Source organism: Micrasema longulum, unplaced genomic scaffold (assembly GCF_059751315.1).
Source record: "Micrasema longulum isolate JH-2025_06_02 unplaced genomic scaffold, ASM5975131v1 h1tg000597l, whole genome shotgun sequence".
Taxonomy (NCBI): Eukaryota; Metazoa; Arthropoda; class Insecta; order Trichoptera; family Brachycentridae; genus Micrasema; species Micrasema longulum.
This window is the reverse complement of record NW_028277793.1, coordinates 635019-657899: the sequence shown is the minus strand read 5'-3', so window position 1 is coordinate 657899 and position 22881 is coordinate 635019. Positions and strand designations below refer to the sequence as shown.

The 22881-nt window shown below is 32.5% G+C and overlaps 1 protein-coding gene across 1 annotated transcript in view; it reads left to right on the top strand.

The window, feature by feature from the left end:
- The first annotated feature begins 4331 nt into the window (after positions 1-4331).
- JhI-21 (Juvenile hormone Inducible-21) overlaps positions 4332-22881 on the top strand; it is a 32421-nt gene continuing 13871 nt past the window's right edge. The window contains exons 1-4 of the mRNA XM_088228653.1: positions 4332-4562; positions 10291-10589; positions 19906-20031; positions 22591-22732. Of these exons, the coding sequence (XP_088084779.1) occupies positions 4417-4562; positions 10291-10589; positions 19906-20031; positions 22591-22732 (713 nt within the window). The 5' untranslated portion in view covers positions 4332-4416. The remainder of the gene's footprint in view (positions 4563-10290; positions 10590-19905; positions 20032-22590; positions 22733-22881) is intronic.

Here is a 22881-nt window from a genome sequence, read left to right as displayed (position 1 = left end):
AAACTTTGTAACTGTACTGTATGTTTCCCAAATAAAAAATTAAAAAAATGCACTGATTAAATTATTTCTCAAACAACAGAGTATTTTCATAATTTAATCTGTGCGTGTTTGTCGTAATCAGTGCATGTGTTTATTAAAATGCATGTCGTGTTGGTTTTATATTTTTGTGCAACAACTATGGTGAAGGTGTATAGTGGGTTTTGCATGTTGGTCTGCATGTTGGTTTAATTGGTGTTCTGACGAAGAGACGGATACGTCTTAAAGCCGGTAGACATAGAAAAGTCGGTAAGTGGTTATTTACAAATATTTAATAACATTTATTTAAATTTAAGCCCACAGAGTTTCATAGGGGTAATAACTTGCCGTAATCGTGTTTCCGTTTACAAACAAGCATATATCAGATCTCAGATCTTCAGATCTCCTATTCTCCTTAAAATATGATTGCACACTTTCAAAGTTAATGTTAAATCAAGCTTTCTGTAGGTTAAGCATGTGTATGTAAGGACTCTAAAGCTAAAGTAGTAGTATGTACTATGGTTTCAGTCTCACTTCTCACTAGCTGGCGGACATATCGGGTTACCCTTTTACCGAAATAGCCTTTTTCCTATTCACAGATTGGCAATGGTGAATTTTCACACAAAATTAGAATAACTATACCATCGTGTAAAACACCTCATTAGATAAATATTATTTAATATATTCATGCTCTAAAAATAATGCTTCATCGAAGTACCATCGTTACTGGAACAAGTGGCATTCAATGTTCCAATCCCGCGGTTGTGAAATAATAATGTGCTGTTCCTTGATCAGCACAGCGCAAACTATGGCTTGCATGCGAGTTCTGGACTTTTTTTGTGCGAGTCTTTTTATATTTAAACAATTACTAAAATATACCAGATCTTGTCTTAATGCAGTAATTGTTATTTAAATTTTGTCTTACCTTTAATTTTCCGTAGTTGTATTTTATTCCAATTGTACCTGTATATGATATTTATTTTTTTTTCAAAAAGACTTGAATATTTTGTGTTGATTATTTATTTTAATTTCGTTTTAGATTGATTTTTATAGATATTTTTTAATTGATTCCTTATTTCTTTCTTTCTTAATTTGAAAAATTCCAATTTTTTATTTTGGGTGATTACATAAGTATTAAAATCTGTAATTTCTTTTAAAATTGTATATTTTAATTAATAGCTACATAATGTTATAAGATTTATTCTAAATATTATATTTGTAACCTCTTAATATGTAAATATAAATAAGTTCTTATTAATTATCTTTATTTCTATTATAGTATTATAGTATACCTATGTCGAATAAGTTTCCATTATAATATTTTTTTGTTGTAAAATATGTATTATCAAGGTTTTGGGGTTTTTTCTTAAAAATGTATATTATTTTTGTGATTTTCGTTTTATTCCCAATTTTTGTTATTTTAATTTTAAGATCTAAGTATTTTAAAGTTGTTTAAGTTTATCTGATTTTTCCGCCTTGTTTTCTGTATTCTATTTTTTTGCTCCCATTTAACATGTGTAAATATTGTATGTCTCTGGCTAATATTAAAAGCCATAATAAATTAAATAAAAAATAATTGAAAACTCAAAGAAAAGGGGGGAGGACGTTTTAGAGAAGGAAATGTGGAAGTCTAGGCATACATACATAGTGCAGCGTGTCTCGATAATCTGTCTTACGCTTTAGGTGCCAGTTAAGGGAGAGTAAAATACTGCTGTGTACAAATATTTTATGTCGTCCTTCCCAGAAATCGAACCCGGGATCATAAGTATGGTAGACGAACGCGGAAACCATTCCACTGAGAGTCGGACTTTTCTTCACTCAATTTCCCTTTTCAGGATTTATATCTGAGAGTAGCCATCAAATCAGAAACTCTCGTCTAGGGTTTTGGTTCTATTTCGCACACATAAATGTATTTTTAGCCGCCCGACATCTACAAAAAAAGGTAATTTATCTATTTACGGTTATGGAACCTTTTACATAATTACAATAAAACTTTAAAAAAAAAATAGTATAATATTAAAAAAAGAACAAAATCATCGAGAAAAGTATACAATGGTAAACAGTATTTATATATAAAAAAGAAATATTACATCTGTAACAAATATAAATATTTACCTTTATAAAAGAAAGGCAAATAAAAGAAAATAGCAGTTTTTAAAAAGAGGAAGAGAAGAAAAAGAAGGAAAGTGCTTTAAAAGGAAAGTGAAAAAGTTTACTTCATGGGTTATATAAATATTAATATCAAACAATAATAAATTTAAAAAATAATTATACATACAAGAGAAAAGAGTTAAAACAAAAGTGAAAAACGAATTATTATTTGATTTAATTTTTAAATGTTATTTTTTTTTTCCAAACACAGGACTTGATCATCAGCGGCATGGTATAAAATAAATCTAAATCATCACTGTATTGATTTGCAAGTCGCTGCATGCGAATAATTGGTGAATTCAATGAATAATTAGACCATGATGATGACTGTAAAACAAAAAAATTAAGTCTTGTTGGTCTATGTGGAATACGAAAGTTTAATAAAGTTAATAGTTCAGGGCAATCTATTTTATTATTTAGTAATTTATAAATGAACAAGAGGTCGTTTATTTTTCTCCTGCTTGACAGTAATGGTAAATTTAAAGCAGTCATCAGGGATTTATAATTTATTTCTGACAAATGTATCTTTAAAACTTACTCTGTACTCGTTCAAGATCATATGAGTTGCAGTAATAAACAGAACTCCAAACTGCAGATGCATACTCTAGCTGTGATCTTACAATATTATACATTCTAGTAGGTATTAAAAAATATCTTATCCATTTTGGGTAGCTATTTGCTTAAGGAAAGCACTATAGTTCTTGATTGAAACGAGTCAAGAGTTAGTGCGGCTTTATAAAATTACCTCTGTACTTGCTAATTCTTACATTCAGTTCTTTTTACACAGTCTCGAACTGTACCAATATACGAATCTGAGAAATATTGGCGAACATGATGCAATTCCGCATTATATTTACTAAGGCGGGAAAAACTTTCCCGTGTGTCCACATTGTCCACTCAATCAGCCGAAATCGAATGGAATCCCACAAATACCTTCATCTCATTTCCACAATACACCCGACCCCGAAATTCGTAAGGGATTCCTCGTTCATAATTCGGTCACCTCATTTCCAACGAGAAGGTGTCTGAATTACTCGCGTCTCGTTCTGGCAACGGTGATTCATACTACGGCACAGAAAGTATTCGACTATACTAGCGTATTTTTGTCTTTTTCTGTACCGCTATGTTACGAGGTGGCTGTCGCTTTAAGTTAGTCGATTTTTGTTGCGTTTCTGCTCATGCGTATTCCCCCACGATTTGTAAAGGTTTGCGCAGACACATGGCGAGGAACGCTCAACTCAAATGCTCAAACACCGCTCAGTTTTGCTCCAGACAGGTTGTTAGCACGAAGGAACTTAATTTAAACTTGTAAAATGATTCCTGACAGATTCCACTTAGACTGTCTCAAAGTTCAGATTTAACCCTTACGCTGCTACGCAGTTTTTCAAGAATCTAATCAGAAATTCTATTATTAATACATTTTAAAAATATTTTATCGAATACGTTGTTTTCCAAACACACTACTGTTTTAAAAATTAATAGCAATTCCAAGAAAAATCTTTTATTTCATAAATATCTAATTCAAGCCCAGTGGAGTGAGCAAGATAGACAACTCGTGCCGCCCGCAACACATTCTCGTACAGCGGTTGTAAACCCTTTCTTAATCGAAAATAAAAACAAACAAAAATTATCTCACACAGCAATCTCAAGGCGCATTGTTTTAATAGTTATTATTGAAACGACAGTATTATGATGGTTTTTTTGTTGATTGCGGGGCAAAGTGCCCTTATTATCAAACCAACCACCTCCATCAATGCATGCTAAACAAAATTTAAGTAAGATATATCTTGGATGATTCATATGAACAAGTGACGTCGTTCAAAGTAGTTCGTTTTTATTAAAATATTTTAAATTATTTTTTATTAATTTTCAAGAAACTTTGCTGTACAATTTAATGTTCGAATTTTTACCGCGCGTAAGAAAACATTTTTTGTATTAAATTTTCCGTAGGGCTGAAATAAGTACGAAACTGAATAATAACCCGTCGAATAAGTAATTTTTATGTTTTGAAAATGTTTTATACCACTGACGGTTAAGTGCAACAAGCAGTTCCCGAATGCATTTACCCCTTTGGGGATTATGACGTCAGCATCAGTCTAGTTAGAACTTTATGATAGGGATTAACAACAACGATATATCGTTGTTTAGCAGTCTAAGGGTTAAATTGGCCCAGTACTTTATCGGTAAAGGGACTGAATTATCGTGCCGGCTTCGAGTGTCTCTAGTTAGTAGTGTAAATAAACTGTCACCATGGGGGATGAGAAGCAACCGGGGGGTGAGGAGAAAGTGGTACTGAAACGTAAAATAACCCTCTTTAACGGGGTAGGAATTATAATCGGGACAATTATAGGTTCGGGAATATTTATTTCTCCAACCGGCGTATTTGTGTGTACTGAGTAAGTTATTTAACATTTATTATATTTTATGTTTAAATCAACTGTGTAAAATAAACGTTTTTCTTGGATTCGTGAATAATTTTATAAGTGCTCCATGCAAATTAGTACGCATGCTCGCTGTTACACGTGATATCCCGGCTCACAGGTGGTTATCTGATTCAGATCCGAAGTTTAGTATACAGGAATGTTCCTTTATACGCACAAAGTAAGTACTTGTCAATTTTAATTTCAATGCTGGACATTTCGCCATTGCGTTTATTTTCTTATTCTTACCTTATATTCACAGTTAATGCACTGTTTCCGAATACCGGAAATCCGGACCGAGGGTCTTCGCATTGGTTTCGCTCATACTAATTAATTAAAATTTCATGAACCACGATTTACATTGAATTTTACTCCAATGCTTTCATTGCCTTTTTCACTTTGAATTTGTCAAATTACATATTTTCTTCTTCTTTTCCATATCCGCTCCTAAGGGGAACATGTGGACATCATTAGTTGCCTCCAGGAGATTCTATCGGCACTCCCACCTCAATCCAGCGCCTCTTAGTTTCGCCGAATACAGTCGAAAGATCGTCATAGACGGCCTTCCAGGACGGCGTGAGCCCGCAGGATTAAAGAAGAGGCAACTTGGATTTAGGTTCTCCTGAGGCGGCTTCCGTGGTGTAGTGGTCAAGACGCTTGATTCACGCACGGAAGGTTCCGGGTTCGATTCCCGGTGAGAACACAAAAATTAAAATGTGATTTTTCTTAAGCCTGGGTGCTCTGTGATGTAATTCACCACTGTAATTAGGCCTCCTGGCCTGCTGTGGTGCAAAAAAAAAAATGTAAAATGTAAAAAAAAATTCTCAGTTATGTGAACTCCCAAGTTTTTAAAGCTGTCAACTTTCTCGATCCACTGTCCATTATTATAGAGAGGCTAATCAGGCTCAGTACAGGATTTGTTGCACATAATCGGAGTCGATTTGTATTAATATTAAGATCCAGACGAGTTGAGTTTTCCTGCAGTGTGTCAACAATTTCCTGAAAATAACCAACAGACTTTTTATAAAGAACTGCATCGTCTGTATACTCCAAGCCGCACAAATTTAAAGGGGGAGTTAACTTCTATGGCCAAATTCAGTTTGATATTCAAATAATTTATATATGTATATAGTATTCAAATTACATACAGGTGTTCTTTAAACCCCGTCACATCCGAAACCATGATGATCAGTATGGGCAAGAAGACATATTAGCATATTTAAAAAAATATTTAGAACGAAGAAATTTTTTTAAATATATATATTTTTTTTAAATATTGTTTTTTTAGCATTTTATTTTTGTAAATTTTATTCGTTCTAAAAATTCATTTAAATGTGCCAATATGTCTTCTTGCTCATACTGATCATCGTGGTTTCGGATGTGACGGGTTTAACGATCACCCTGTATATGAAAGGTTAAATTGTCATTCTTACAACAGACCAGCAAAACTAGTTTTATTCGCTTGCATAAGTCTCATAGATAATAATCATCTTTATACCTTATCTGCACCGAAAGGTTCATAAGGTACTCAATTGGTGGTCCAACCAACTCTTCTCCACTCCTCCACTCTATTTCTTCATCCCTCAACCTTCTTACGAGCTCTTTTTTTTCTTTCTCATGTCTTATATAATATATTATTTTTCTCTTTACTGTGTAACATGTTTTCTCATTTGTGAAAAACTTCAACTGGATATTTTATGTAATATTTTTTATATTTTGTGTTCTTGCATAACAACTGTTGTTTTTCCTTAATAAATAAAAATAAAAAAATAAAATAGCTTATCAGGGGCAATGAAATATTGCAGTGAAAAGACAACTATTCAAAAATATTCGGCGTCGACCGAATTTAATTTTTTTATTTCATTTACCGTGTAATTTTTTAACGCAACGCAAATCTTAGGTCACTAAGGTCATCATAATGTCCCTATCCGCATCCTGTGGTGCATAGGGTACTGAGTTGGTACAGCAAATGCAGCGTATACGTGAATATCTAGTCTTGCGCTACAGGTGCCAGTTCAGGAATGATACAATATTGCTGGTAAGACCACCTTTTAAATCAATATTTCATGTCGAACCTTCCCAGGAATCGAACCCGGGTATGGTGGGCGAATGCGTCAATCACTACACGACTAGGCGAACTTTTCTTCACTCTATTACTTATTCAGGATTTTTACATCAAAAACGCTCGTCCGGGATTATGGTCCTGTTTCTCGCACAGAACTGTATTTTTCATCCACCCAGACCCCAGACATGGACAAACTAATGTAGGTACGAAAGTATAATCCTGTACTACGATTTCCAAGAATGACATTCATTGTAGTTTCTAATTTCATATCTTGTATCAAATTTACTATAAAATTCATATTCGAAGCAAAACGATTGCGATTCAATTTACATTGAAAAAACTAAATAAACTTTGATTATTAACAGATTACAACAGAGATAAAGAACATTTTAGAGAAGGGAATATAGAAATCTAGGCACCTACAGGGCTTATTACCTCTCAATGGTTGGTTTAAGTGGCCACTTTACAAACTGTGTAACATTCATCATTCTGCCTGTATTTAAACATCTATATTCTTTCAGTTCTTTGATCTGTTGACGTTTGTGAAGTTAAAGAGCTGAAACCTTTATTTTCGCTAGTGAGATTCATCTGAATTATTCATCTAAATTATATCACCCACATACTAGGCAAAGCCCAGAAATATTTTTCAATTTTTAAACTTCTTCTTAGACCAGAGGCGACCTTTTGATCAGGTCATCTTGGAAGGTTTTTAGACCAGATCAATTTTATTGATGTTGCTTTTTGCGCTGATTTAATTTGGTCATAAATAAAAAAAAAATGTTCTAATAGGGCTTCAACCAGCCAATGACAAGTCATAAGCTCTGCAGATGCCTAGATTCTATATTTCCTTCTCTAAAATGTTCTTCATCTCCGTTGTAATATGTTATTATTAACAGCTCTCTAGGGGGTTGAATCCAGTCCTTGTCTACAAAAATTTTGACAAACACAAACATTGTTGAGAAACTAAAATATTAAAGTAAAATAACAAGATGCATAAATATTTTAAAAAAAAATGATTTGCAAACCATCTGACAGAAAATAATCATAATTTAAAAAAGTCTGAAAAAGTTAAAGGTTCTACATGTTGACAATAAAACAATAAAATTAGAAAACTTAGAAATTAAAAAAGCGATAAATAATAACAACCAAATTATGGAAATAATCAAAAAATAGTTCTCCATATAGTCCACTAGAGATCGTTCCCCCCTCACTCCGCACCTCCTACCTTTACAAAGACAAAATACTACATGAGTCTGTACTCTTTAATCATTTTTTTATTAACACTGACGTCTGAGCACCCGATGACAAACTATTAGTCCATAGTTTATCGGGATAATTATTGTTTAATATTTTATAATAAAACACAATTATGTATTTTTGAAAACGAACACTAAATTTTTATAAAAGAGGGTTTAAAACAAAGATGTATTGTTTTCATTTTAATTCAATTTATTGTTTAATCTGTGTTGTTTATAGCGTTGTTGATTTTGTCAGAAATAAAAAAAGAATGTTTTTTATTAAAGACTTTCAAATTAGCATTTCATTTTTTAATATATCCACCGGAATAGCTGTGTGGATTCTATGAAGATATATAGATATATTTTTTTTAGATAGCTACAGCTATCTTCACAACTAAAATAAAATTTGAACACCCCGTTATACCTTAACTAATATATAATATAAATATATACAAAAATAATTTCAAAATCAAAACTGTAGTGTTAACAATGAGGAAGTTCAGTATCTTATTTGTCTTTTTACATTTGTTAATAGAATATTAAACTAAGCTTTTTTTTATATATCGCATTATCAGCGATATGATTTTTTAAATAACTCCGCGTGTGACGTCAGATGTTGTTCTCTGACAGTTCTTCCGATTGGTTCGTTTACGGTGACATATCATTGGATGGCTCATATGAACCAGTGACGTCATTCAAAGTGGTGCGTTTTTATTATTTTTTTCGTACATTTTCAAGAAATTTTGCCGTACAATTTAATGCTCTAATTTTTACCGCGCGCAAGAAAACATTTTTTGTATCCAATTTTCCATACGGCTAAAGTTCCTCATTGCAGGACAAACCCAACATTACAGGATTAATCAACTAATCGACTTATTTATTTGGTAGACAGTATACATATACCTACTAGCAGAATCAATTGCAACCAATGTGTGTACTCGTATTATTATTATTATTTTTTTTATTAAAAAAAATAAAATATTTGCGTTCTTATGATTTACCAAAATAGTTAATTTTGAGGGCCATTTTCAACGAGTTGTAAATAACTCACTATTAGAAAATGTGAATCAAGTTGGGGTAGAGTAGGATTCGAACCACAGACCTTTGGTATGTGAGTCAGAGACACTAGCCACAGAAACACACCCGATTTATTATTATATATTATTATATGTTTGTATTAAATGAAAAAAATACTGTTAAGTGATTAAAAACTGAACGTGTTCCCACACATGCGTGCGAGTTAGTGTAGATATACATTAGATAAACATGATCGTTACCTTTTTTTTTTGTTCGTACTGTACATGAATCAAATTTGTGTAGATATTGTAATTGTAGATAGATTATTTGACCTGAAGTACGAGTATTACGACAATGTAGGCAATAAACATGTTGGTTCCAGCCGCACCCAGATTCAATTATTCGCTTAAATTGCTTTTCTATACAAATCATTTGGCGGTAGATACGGTTCTAATGGATTTTGCTAAAGCCAAAGCAAACTTGCCTCGCTTGTCCCAATACATATCAACGCTGGAAAGGAAAAGGTTTCCGGGGCCGCGATTATAAAGGCTATCTTCATCGGTACATTCCGAGACGGTATGCTTAAATTCTGTATTATCTTTATCTACACTCGCTATGTTGTACCGACTTTTCATCTCGACATCATATGATCGAATCCTACCAATGAATGACCCCGAAAATTCAGTCCGCTTTCCTTACTTAATTAAAATAAAATAGTTCTCATTTACATTTTAAACAGGCTTCTCTAAAAAAAGTGGCCACCTCAAAGCGATTATAAACTTCGAAATATCCCAATTCAATCAAAAATACTTTTGACAATTACCAAGACGGAACGCTTAACGATCGTCTGTATTTATCTACCGAGAGATTATACTAGCCGGTTCCGTAACGTCTCGATAACAGATGAAAAAATAAAATAACTAAATTATTTTTTATATTGGCAACATTTTTACGTCCATATGTTCCTTTATGTTAAGAGAGTAGAATCTAGCCACATTATATGTTCATCTAGGCTTTCGTTTTCAAAACTGACTTTTTAGAATTTAAGCCGTCTTCAAAATTTACTTGTTTCTCTCTCATATTTTTAATAGGCTTTTTAGAAAAAAAAGCCAACCTCAGAACGATTAAAATGTAAAAAAAGGAAAAATTGCTGTGGAATAAATTTTTTGACACTTTTGATGGGTAGATATGCGTATCGAGGGGTACTAGACCCGTCGGTACAAACCAATGTACTTACATCAAACAAAAAACTTTAAGAAAAGAACAACACGAGAATACGGTATCAATTTCGAACGATTGGACTATCTTGCTCATGTCAAAGAAGCAGTAAAAATTTCAATAATAAAAATAAGAACAAAATTTTAATCCTTGGGTGTTTTTTCAGGTCTGTAGGCAGTTCTCTAATGATATGGTGCCTCTCTGGTCTGATGTCCACGCTGGGGGCCCTGTGCTATGCCGAGCTTGGCACCTCCATCACGAGGTCTGGTGGAGACTACGCCTACATCTACGCCGCCTTCGGCCCCATGCCAGCCTTCCTGCGCCTCTGGGCGGCCCTCCTGATCATCCGCCCTACGACCCAGGCCATAGTGGCGCTGACCTTCGCGCACTATGCTGCTAAACCATTTTTCCCTGATTGTGAACCTCCGCAGAACGCCGTCCGGTTGCTTGCTGCTGTCTGCCTCTGTAAGAAAATTTCATGATCATGTAAATATGTATTATCTCCATGTAGAAAAAGGTATTTTCTCAAATCGGGAATAACGTCAACAATGTATGGAATATTTCAACCGTATTTTTACGATTATCAATGCATAAAAAACAAGCTTATATTCGTAATTTTAGGATTTAAAAACGAGTACCTTCATACAAAACGTCTCGCAGTCAGCGTCACGTTACTTTGACATCAAACGTCATTCTCGCCTAGTACGATTCTAACAAACATTGCTTGATAAAGTATGGCGCGGTAACGTAATACGTGCCGTTTGTTTCATAGGGCGTAAAACGTCATGTTTTCAGGTACCTAATCTAAAATATGCATATTTCAAACCATCGTAAAAAAGTTATCGGACGTTGCACGGACAAATAATTATTATTGTTAAGTTTTTAGTTTAATAGTTCTTAATTTAAATTCTTACTGATTTTGGTGCGTGCCACACCAGAGTATTGTTACTCTGGTGTGTACCAATAGAACAGTATATAAAGATAGCACAAGGGCTATAATCTCTCTCTATTTCGTTTTTTCTCGAAGTCTTCGGTCGTCACGGAGCGCACTGTGCTTTAAAATAAATTGTATACAGTCCACTATTCTACGAATCTTTTATTTAGTAAAGATTGCCGCCATATTTATTGAATTGACAGCCACACGCACACACACATTTTTCAAATTATCACTTATGAATTATTACTGACTAATTAAGCTATTGTGCCTATTTGTTTTATTTGTTTTATTTAATATGATACGGATATATAAAAAAAATCTTCGAAAGGTGACTGGTCTGAAGAAAACGTAAAAGAGGCCGCATATGCAGTTTTAAGCAAAACAGCAGGGTTCAGAAAAGTAGCACAACTGTACAACATACCGCTGACCATATTGAAACGTCACGTGACGCTGTAGGTTATTTCAAACCCGTGTTCTCCAAAACCACAGCAGAATATAACTGTTGCGGATGAATGACGAGTGAGACGTTTCTGACCAAATTCAATCAGTTTATCCATTTTTTGGGTGCTTCGCTCAGCAACTGTACCCCATACTCCCACTACGGGGCATTATGGGTTTTCGTACGGTTGCGTAAGAAAATCTATGTTATTTGATTAGTTATTTATTCTTAAAATATTCCAAATTTTCGTTTAACGTATAACAATAATAATAATAATGATCAAAAGTACGTTTAACGTATTTTTATTGGTGGTTTCCCTTAAAGTCCCCCCCTAATAATATTCTGTTCAGGTACCTACTTCTATTTGTATTTCTATCGAGGCGCAAGCGTGAGAAATATGTAATTTAATAAAATAGAGATTGATTATAATATTATATTCTCAAGGAGAGAATTTTACCGCATCTACTATTGATAAGATTAGACTTTAATTAAAAATAATACTTAACACATTAGATGGTGTATGGTAGGTATGAATATATTTTCCTCTTTTTAGAATATTAAAAAAAATACTGGCTGATTATTTCCAAAATCGAAAAAAAAAACCTTTTGTAACGTTGTTTTAAGACACAAACTAGCCGGTCGCTAACGCAAGGTATTTTATGTACTTATACAGTCCCATATTCCGCCTTACATTTGTCAAAAAATTACAATTTAAATCGACGTGCGTCTAGCTCGAAGTTTGTCTCTGATTTAAAATGACTGACAACAGAGATTGTATTAAATAACTGCCAAAAAAAATCATGTACTGTTAGAATTATTTTTAAATGCACGGCGTGCCATGACTCAAAACATGCGATATAATTTAAATTGCGACAGGCGGCTCCAGCGCCAGCGTTTCGAATATAAAAAAAGTTGGATTGAATTATCGCAAAAAAATATTGTTTCGCATTGGTTTTAATTTTTTTTTAAATTCTTTTTTTATATTAATTGTTTTTTTTTTTCTCAGATTACATTTTTTAAGCGGGACTTGCAGTATTATTAACCTTGCTCATAATGTACAATGTTTATATTTTTAAAGTGGATTGTGTTTTCTGGCTATCTAAATCTAATGTGTTGTAAGAAAATTTCAGCTGTGGTCTTTTATAGGAACTTCTCTCCATTTGCTTAATGAAGAGAAAACCACAGAAAACTCATTCAAAAGAAGCCGGACTATAACAAAAAATACAAAGTATTAATATTTTAATGTAAGAAACAAAAAATAAACATAAAAGAACAAATGAAAACGCAATGTTTCCCAAAAAAAACAGTATCTCTAAGAAATTCTTGTAATCAATTTATAAAGAATCTACTATTTAGAGACGGTGGACGAAATGTATCGACGGTTGTGTATATTTTTTAATTTATTTATTTATTTATGGTTCCATGAATCTTTTACATATTTACAACTAAACCAGTGAAAAAAATACACCAAAAAATAGCATAATATTAAAAAAGATCAAAAACATGGAAAAAAGAATACAATAATACATTTAAAAAATAAGTATACACAAGAGTAAAGAGTTAAAACGAAAGTAAAAAACGAATTATTATTAGAATTTTTAATTGTTTTTTTTTTCAAAACACAGGACTTGATCATCAGCGGCATGGTATAAAATAAATCTAAATCATCACTGTATCGATTTGCAAGCCGCTGCATGCGAATAATTGGTGAATTAAATGAATAATTAGTACCACGATGATGACTGTAAAACAAAAAAATTAAGTCTCGTTGGTCTATGTGGAATACGAAAGTTTATTAAAGTTAACAGTTCAGGGCAATCTATTTTATTATTTAGTAATTTATAAATAAACAAGAGGTCATTTATTGTCCTCCTGTTTGACAGTAATGGTAAATTTAAAGCAGTCACCAGGGATTTATAATTTATTTCTGACACAGGTAGACCTAATTAAAATTGACTGTATCTTAAAAACTTTCTTTTTACTCATTCAAGATCATATGAGTTGTAGTAAAAAGCGGAACTCCAAACTGCAGATGCATAAGCTGTGATTTTACAATAGAACAAAATAAAATTACGATTGTTTCAATATTTTTAAATGCTGAGTGTTTTAAATAACAAAACCTTACATATGCATAGCCTCATTGGAGATAATTTCATAGTGAGGTTAAAAAGTTAACTTAGTAAATTAACATTTGAGTAAAACTTATATGAACGGCATTTGAGTAGTAAAATGAAAAAGAAAGAATGTTTTTTTTCTATGGAACATGTGATTTTTGCAATACCGTTCTCTCCGGTCACGCAGATATTTTTCATCTTTTCTATACTCAAAATAAAAGATTACTTATAGGCGTTGATAATTCGCTTGTATAATTATATGAGTATGTCATAAATATTGTATATTCATGTTTATGTTTTATATTTTTCCCAAATAAATAAATAAAATAAAATAATATTACTGTAGTAATATTAATAATATTGGTAATATCTGTGAGTTCTTGTGCTTGGAGAGTGACTTACATTGCTATAGTTATTTAGAATTTGAAGTTATATAATTTCAAATATACATGAGAATAAAAAAAATATTGAAAAAAAGAAAAACAAAAAAATAATACAGTAATATTAATGAAAAAATGAATGCTGTTTTTCCCCGTGTTCAAAAATTTACTTTGAATTTATTTAGTGATAATGAATGAAGCGCTTGCTACCACCATACAACAAGTCTCGGGATCGATTCCCGACAAGGTTGACATGAAATATTAATTAAAATTGTGTTTTTACACTGGACTATTTCATAGTTCCTGGACTGGCCCCTGAACCGTACGACATCTTACCTTTATGTAACAAAATTATCAAGATACGCTGCGGTTGGCATACCAATGCAGTGCCCTATGCACCACTAGGTGCGGAAAGGGAATGATCATTATGATGATGATGAATCATTATTCGGATAGTTATTCGTTATTATGCTATTTATGTTTTTGCGGGTGACATGAAGTAATAAAGTAGCAAATAGTGTATTGTAATGTAGCTAGAGAATATTGTAGGTAGATATTTAGATAGGTGTAGGTACTAGGTACTAGGTACCTAATCTACTACATTTGCTTAGATTTTGATTTACAATAGTGACGAGAATCAACAAGTCATGCCCCTAACGAGCTAGTTGATTAATATAATATCATACATTTACTATACCTAGTATATTTTATACATACGAAGATATATTTAATTATTTTGTATTATGAATTCAATGCACAGAAATAATAAATTATATGACATGAATTAACAGTATTCACAGTAAAGTGAGGAAGTTCAGTGTTAAAAAAAAAAAATATTTGTTCATAGATTTTTTAAAGTTTTGTATTTCTAAAATAACTCCGCGTGTGACGTCAGAGGTTCTTCTCTGTGAGTCCCCCGATTGGTACATTTACGGTAAGTAAATCGGATATTAGGGTGGGCCGCTATTTTTTTTTCTGAATTTTGAAATGAAAGAGGTCTCAAAAGCTGCCTTTTGGATTACTCGGAATGCAAAAAATATTTTTAAAAAAATTGATACTTTTTTGGACCTCAACTAGAGATTGAAGTTTTCGAAAAAGTCGTTTTTTGCGAAGTAAGAAAATCATTCCAATTAAATTTTATAATGTGCATTAAGTGCGTGAGTTGCGCTTTGATTTGTAATAAATAGGTAGCATTGTATTAATGAGCCATTGTTTTCGTCAATATTAGCCAGGCGCTCAACGGAATCTTTTCTGCAGAGTATAAACTTTTTGCATTTTGGTAGTTTTAAAACGTGTTCGAATTTGCCATGTGATTAAGTTATATCTTTACTAACAAAAATAATTTTATTAATATAGATAATAAAAAAAAAATATTCCGACAGTTATAAACTTCAAACCTCGGTTGAGGGCCAAAAGTAGTTTAGAATATTTTTTAAATAATGTTTATGTTTAATGTGATCCAAAATGTAACTTTTTAGACCCCTTTCACTTTGATGTCTAAAAAAATAAAAAAACTTCATTCATCATCGGCCCACTCTACAAGACATCCTTCAACGCTCTCATACCATTGGTGGGTTTATATGAACCAGTGACGTAGTTCAAAGTAGTGCATTTTATTAAAATATATAATATTATTTTTTCGTACATTTTGAAGAAATTTTTGCGTACTTTATGCTCTAACTTTTACCGCGCGCAAGAAAACATTTGTATTCAATTTCCCGTAGGGCTGAAGTTCCTCATTCCTCATAAATTTGTCAAATACAATTAGGCTTTAATTGAAAAGTTTTCTGTTTTTAAAAAAAAAGTATTCGTAGAATCATCTGTAGGTATGTATTGAATCAATATATTCTCTAGAATGGTTTCGAAATGTGGTTTTACTTTTATTCATGTAAACGTATTTCCGAATTTTCTCCCTGGATTATGGCACTAGAGCAACGTTTTTTCAAACACTATTTCTTTATTAACCATTAGCGTGTCTCTATGGTTTTGTTTTTTTGAAAAATTGTTTCTAATGGAAGCTAGGACAATCCAGAAATCCAAAAAAGTGACTAGTTTTATCTGTCGTCTTTGGACGTACGGTACAAAAATATGAAGAATAATTTTAAAAAGCCGAAAAGGTTCCGACACAGCAGGCGCTTTCCGTCTATACATACTGTGGATGCGGCGCATCCCTTGAATATTTGAAAATAATAGTGTGAATTTTATTTTTTTAAATTACAAATATTAAAAAAAAAATAGTCTACAAATATTCCTTAAATAATCGCCGAAAACGCGACTTACAAATTTAAATAATATTTTCAGTATACATACATACCTACTATATGCATGCTTATTTTCCATACCAATGTTTTCTGATCTTCGCTTGATAGTATTCGTTATATACGCCTAAATCTGGATACTACTCTTTGTTTTGAGTCCAGTCGTATTACAAATGTTCGAATTTCTGCGCACGCGCATAAAGGATCATAACGTTGTCGTATTGTTCTACGAGACTCATAGAGATAAGAGCATCCAACTCGTGTAATGCGAAGAAAAAAGACTCTAATAACGTATTGCATAAAGTTTTAAATAGCGTATTATTGTAATTTGGTTAAAATTTACGAGCATCTCAAGTTTTAGGTACTGTCCTAATGTTTATAGCTTTACCGCTAGAGGCGCCTGCTGCTGTGCTCCGTTAATTTATGGAAAATTAATAATTTATTATTTTAATGGAAAACTTATAAAGCACCATCTCCTTAATATAATACGATACCTCAAGCGCACTTTACAGAAGGGGTTCTATGCAATACTGATTTTAATTAGATATCTACCTATATCTACTATCATACCTACTAAAAGTAAAAACATGACTATTTGTGTTCAGCATCCCTACTGATAATATTCACCGCACGCGCCTGCGACACAGACAATTTTATTTTGATATTCTTTCTAAAAAACCATCACAATCGGTTCAGTTTTGATTGACAACGAAACGCTGATTTTAGTTGGTTAAATCAGTCCGTTGTGCAGTTTTGTTTTTTGCACCATATCGGGGAGGCATTTGCGAGAGAGTGACAGAAAGATGATGTTCAAGTACCTATTTGTCGAAATTATTACTACCGCATATCCTTTCAAGAATTCTACAATGAGTTATTGCAAAAAAAAAATGTCTTTGATTATGAAAAAAACTGAAATATATATTCTTATTAAAAAAAAAACATATTTATATAAATATAATATTCTGTATTCAATGAAGAATATAGGACAAGAATGACATATTTTTAAAATTTAATCAATTTTTCTTATATTTTACCTAATATTTTTTTTTTAAGTGACTCAACATTTATAAATCCTTTACAGATGAAGTTAAATATGAATTCACTATTCGATATTTTAATCTACATAAAGTAAGCCAAGTCTATATAATCTGGTTCCGGTTTTGCGATAGTGTAAGAGTATTTATTGTATTTATAACTAAAGTTGATTTATGTTACAGATTATTGAGTTGAAACTAATTCAATGGCTAAGTTAAATGGTTTGTATGTAAAAGTGTACGTACTACCAAAAACGGTTACTTACTATGCGTATAAGTGCAGTGCATTGTGATAAGCCATCATCATCATCATCCTCATTCCATGTCCGCCCCTAGTTGGAGCATATGGTATCCACAAAGAGCCTCCATGCATCTCAATCGGCTGCTTGCTCCTGTACGTCCTCCGAAGCCAGGTTCTCAAAGTTCTGTCATAAACTTCCGACAAACAGTCAGCAGTAAACGTCCAGGACGTCGAAAACCTGATGCCTTGTAAAGCAGGCAAGCGTGGTTAAAGCTCTCAGGAGGCATTTGCAGTATATGGCCTAGCTAACCGTATCGCCTCCACTTAATGACAGTTGTCACCGGAGTTTGTTCCGTCTGTTCTTATTACTTCATTCCCCTCAAAGTCAAACCACCGCACACCGAAGATTCTTCTGAGACACCTATTCTCAAAAGTAGGTGCCACGATTCGCATCCGTAGAGGAGAATAGAATAGAGAATAGAAGGCGTTATGAAGGCACGATGTATTACCCAGTACATGGGTTTGTGCAATATTGATTTTTAAACCTATGCATGCCGAGTACCTATTTAGCTTATCTACAGTGACCTGAAGACCCCCGATTGAATCGTCAATTATAACCGCATCATCGGCATACCTACTCTAGGCCACGGAGTTTTTGGTAGAGGGAGATGGATACTTCTCGATCTAGTGGAATTGACTTCCTTTGGATGAAGTCCATTAGAATTGTAAAAAGGAACGGTGCAAGGACGCAACCTTGGCGAACTCCGGTGGTGACCTTAAATCAACCTGTGACAACATCGTTAATTCTCATCCGGCATTCGCTACTTGAGTGAAGAGCTACAATAACTTAAATAAGCACTGATAAGTAAATATATTAATAAAAAATAAATATAAAAAATAGTAATACAAAGAAACATTGATTATTTGCAACATTAAATGCGTTACTTTTTTTATTTTTTTTGCCCCTCAACAGGCCACGAGGTCCAATTCCAGTGGTGAATTACACATAAAATCTAGGCACAGAACACCTAGGATGAGAAAAATCACATTTAATTTTTGTTTTCTCACCGGGAATCAAACCTTGAACCTTTCGTGCGTGAGTCAAGCGTGTTGATCACTACATCACGGAGGCACATTTGATATTTTTCATACATCAATTTGTATAAAAAATACGAAATGTGGTAAAACCATAGCTTGAGGTAGCTTCACAGCGAATGCAGGTATATCATATACAGGATGTTCGTTAAACCCTGTCACATCCGAAACCACGATGATCAGTATGAGCAAGAAGACATATTGGCACATTAAAATAATTTTTAGAACGAATAAAATTTAAAATAACAAAATATAAAAAAAAACAATTGGTTGCTTACTTCTGCAGGGTAGAAACGAGGAAGAGAGGGGGGAGTCTGATACTGAGCCTCGCTCCCCTCACTTCTCCCCTGCATTGTAAGCAACCATTTGTTTTTTTTAAATATAATAATTAAGAATTTCTTTGTCCTAAATATTTTTTTTAATATGCTATTATGTCATCTTGCCCACACTGATCATTGTGGTTTCGGATGTGAAAGGGTTTAAAGATAACTCGCTTATAATTCCAATAATTCCAATGATTTAGTTTTAGTTAGAAGTACAAAATTGTGCGTTTATGTATAAAACAAAAAAAAACAATACGGAATATTCGGATGCGCGGACTGTCATTGCACATTTACAACACCATGTTTACCTTATATACCAATTATAATATTATTTTACCCAATATTGTAAATGTTTACGAAATAATGAATGTACTGCTAGAATTTTCGGTGTAATGTATATTGGTATAATAAAACATTTCTCCATGGATTAACATGTTTTTTGGGATAAAATGTGCCTGACCGATTGCTGACCCTCCAACTATCGTTTTGAAAAAATACAACGGTCGTCTATTCTATGTCAACGTAGCATCGTTATTCCGTTTTGATATCAATAAATTTTCCACTAAAAATCTTCCCGATTGAGAGAGATTTTTTTTCGTGATTAGCTATTAGCTCTTCGGCTATTTGCAAATAATTAAGCAAATCAGTAGCTCCGTTGCGACGTGAAATAAGAATTTATTTTTCGCTAAGAATTTTACCGAGGGAGCGATATTTTTTTTCGGGATGAAAAGTAGTCCGTTTTGCTTTTCGTCTCCGGTTATCTCCATGCAAAAAAATTCGTCAATCGGTCGCTCCGTTACGACGTGAAGAAAACACAAACACACAAAGCTACACACTTCCGCATTTATAATATTAGTATGGATTCTTTTCGCATGAATTTTATTAAATAATCAGTAGGATCGATTTTACTCATGCTTCATAAAAAAAAAAATTAAATTAATATTTTTACAATCTCCACAGGTTTGCTGACTGCAGTAAATTGTTTAAGCGTTAGATGGACTATGAGAATTCAAGACGTGTTTACTTCATCCAAGTTGCTTGCTTTAGTTATCATCATCATAGCTGGACTTTATCATTTGATGACTGGTAAATATCACACTAGTTAACAATTTTATTAATTCATATTCATTAAAGAAATTCAGTAATCGAGATGCTAAGACACCAAATTGTTTCAATTCAATTTTTCCAAATTTTAAATAAAATATAATTCAGGGAATATTAATTTAAAAAAAAAACTATTTTGTCAATTTTTTTACACTACCCACAGATAAGAATTGAGACATAAACTATTTAAAAATATATAAATAGCACATTAATTTTGTTTAATGTAATATAATGCCTTTGAAGGTGCTGTGGTATATAAATACCGCTGAACTTATTTGCTATTGGAAAATATCACTTTTTAAAAACATTTTTAAAGTAAAAAGGGTTTATGAAATACTGTCCAGAAAAAAAATGCTACTTATTAGTAGCATAAAAAATATTTTGAATTTCCGCAAAAACGGTCATTGCATTGGCCACGCCACGAATACACGTCACGATTCATGTTCATTTTCAACTTTGTTCCAAACCATTAATTTTTTTATAGAACATCAGCACGAATCTTGACATCACAACTATCGAAGCCAAACATGTCGCGTTTTTCAAGTGACATATTTTAAAAATATTTTATATTTTAAAGTTATACAGGATGTTCATTAAACCCTGTCACATCCGAAGCCACGATGATCAGTATGAGCAAGAAGACATATTGGCACGTTAAAATTAATTTTTAGAAGGAATGTTTTAAAAAAAAAAAAATATTAAAAAAAGCAAATGGTTGCTTACTTCTACAGGGGAGAAAAGAGAAGGAGGAGGGGGGAGTCTGATACACCATGGACCGCGTGGCCACGCCCCCCTCGCTTCTCCCCTACAGAAGTAAGCAACCATTTGTTTTTTAAAATATTTTTTTTTTTAGTTCTAAATATTTTTTTAAATATGCTAATGTGTCTTCTTGCCCATGCTGATAATCGTGGTTTCGGATGTGACAGGGTTTAAAGAACACCCTGTATATGAAAACATTACTCCACAATATCCATATTGATTTTGAAAATACAATTAATTATTGTTGATCCATTTCATATATTTTTATCGGTATTCGTAGGACGTGATATTTATCTATTATGTAGAAATGTAGACCAATCAAATTATTTTACCTCACTGTAGACATGGACTACTATAGAGTGCCATTGTGGTAAACACGTGTGCATCATGATTCATAGTACTAATTTTCACCGAATCCCATTCCTAGCTTGACCAAACTTATAACAATAAGTTTTTCAGTAGGTATAGTACACAGAACACGTATCTTTTCGGTTATTTTCTGTATCAAATAAAAAACATATTTTCCCTTAATCGGTTGGATATTGTTATTAATATATTGAACTTGATTTATTTTATCTTATGTATGAGTATACAGTATACAGCATATTATCATGTCCGTAGATAGTAGATATTTTGTTTATTCATATTTTTCGCTTACAAACTATAATTAATAATAAAAATAATGTGACCTCACTGGGGTTTCCCGTGCCGAGGACACTTAATAATTTAGTTTTTTTAAATTACATTTGAGAATAAACAAAGAAGACTACTTAAAAAACAAACATAATTAACAAATATTCAGACAGTTTTAAAAACAAGGTATATATGTACATCTATATTATTTATATTACAAAACACACAATGAAAACAACAAAAACCTAACATAAGCCATACAGTTGTGGAGCAGTTGATTCAGCATTGGTATGGGCGAATGAGACAATCCATTTTACTTCTACCTAGCTCCACTATCCATTTTTTTATAGCCTTTTTAAACATTTTCTCATTACTAATTGCTTTAATAGATAGTGGAAGTAAATCCCTTTGTCCGAAAGTGGTATTAGTTTGTATTTGTTTAAGTTGTTTATGTGTTGAGGATCTAGTGATTATATTATTTGGATGTGATGTATTGTGGGGGTTATGTCTTTCATTTGAGTAAGAGTAGTTTTTGAATCTATAAGTGAGTATTGTTTTAGCGTATAATTGTTTTGGTGTCATAAGTTGTGATTTATGGAATATTTCTTCAGTAGATGTCGGTATCGGGACTCTGAGTATTATTTTAATGATGGATTTTTGTGCAACCAATACACTATTTAAAACTGTGTCACTCGCACCACCCCAACCGATAATACCGTACTCCAAAATTGATTGGCACAATGCAAAATAAATCTTTAAAAGTTCCTGTACATTAATTATATTTCGAATTGTTTTGAATATATACGTTAATTTCTTAAGTTTATTAGTAACATATACTTGCTTCATTTAAGTTTACTTCTGTGATACAGTCTCATGTTCTGTTTTGTTGAACACGAGTTTTAGGTTTCATATTTTGTAGCGGATATATTTATCATGCTTATACACAACACAAAATAATTCATGTTACAAGTAGTATTGTAGATTGTAGATTAATTCAATTATTGAAAATAATAAGGCTTGAAAATAAACATACAGAATCATAGTTTAGATTTTCTCCAAAACGATGAGGAAGAAGCCTGCTCGTCCACAAAACAGTGTTATTTTTATTTTTATTAGCGCATATGTTAAAATATGTTTCTCAATTCGCAGGACATGTCGAGAATTTCGAAAATTCGTTTGAAGGAAAGTACAGTGTGTCAAGTGTTGCGATTGCCTTTTATTCGGGGCTCTTTGCTTTTGGGGGCTGGAATTACCTTAACTTTGTCACAGAAGAATTACAAGATCCGTACAAGTAAGTACAGCTTTCTTTTCTTTGTATTTTTATTAAAGCTTTTTCTACCAGCTTACAAAAATTTCAATAATCATATTTTTTGAAAAAGCACTGCAAATCTGAGTGCCTAGGTATAATTAGTAAATGTAATAATTGATTCTATCAATTAA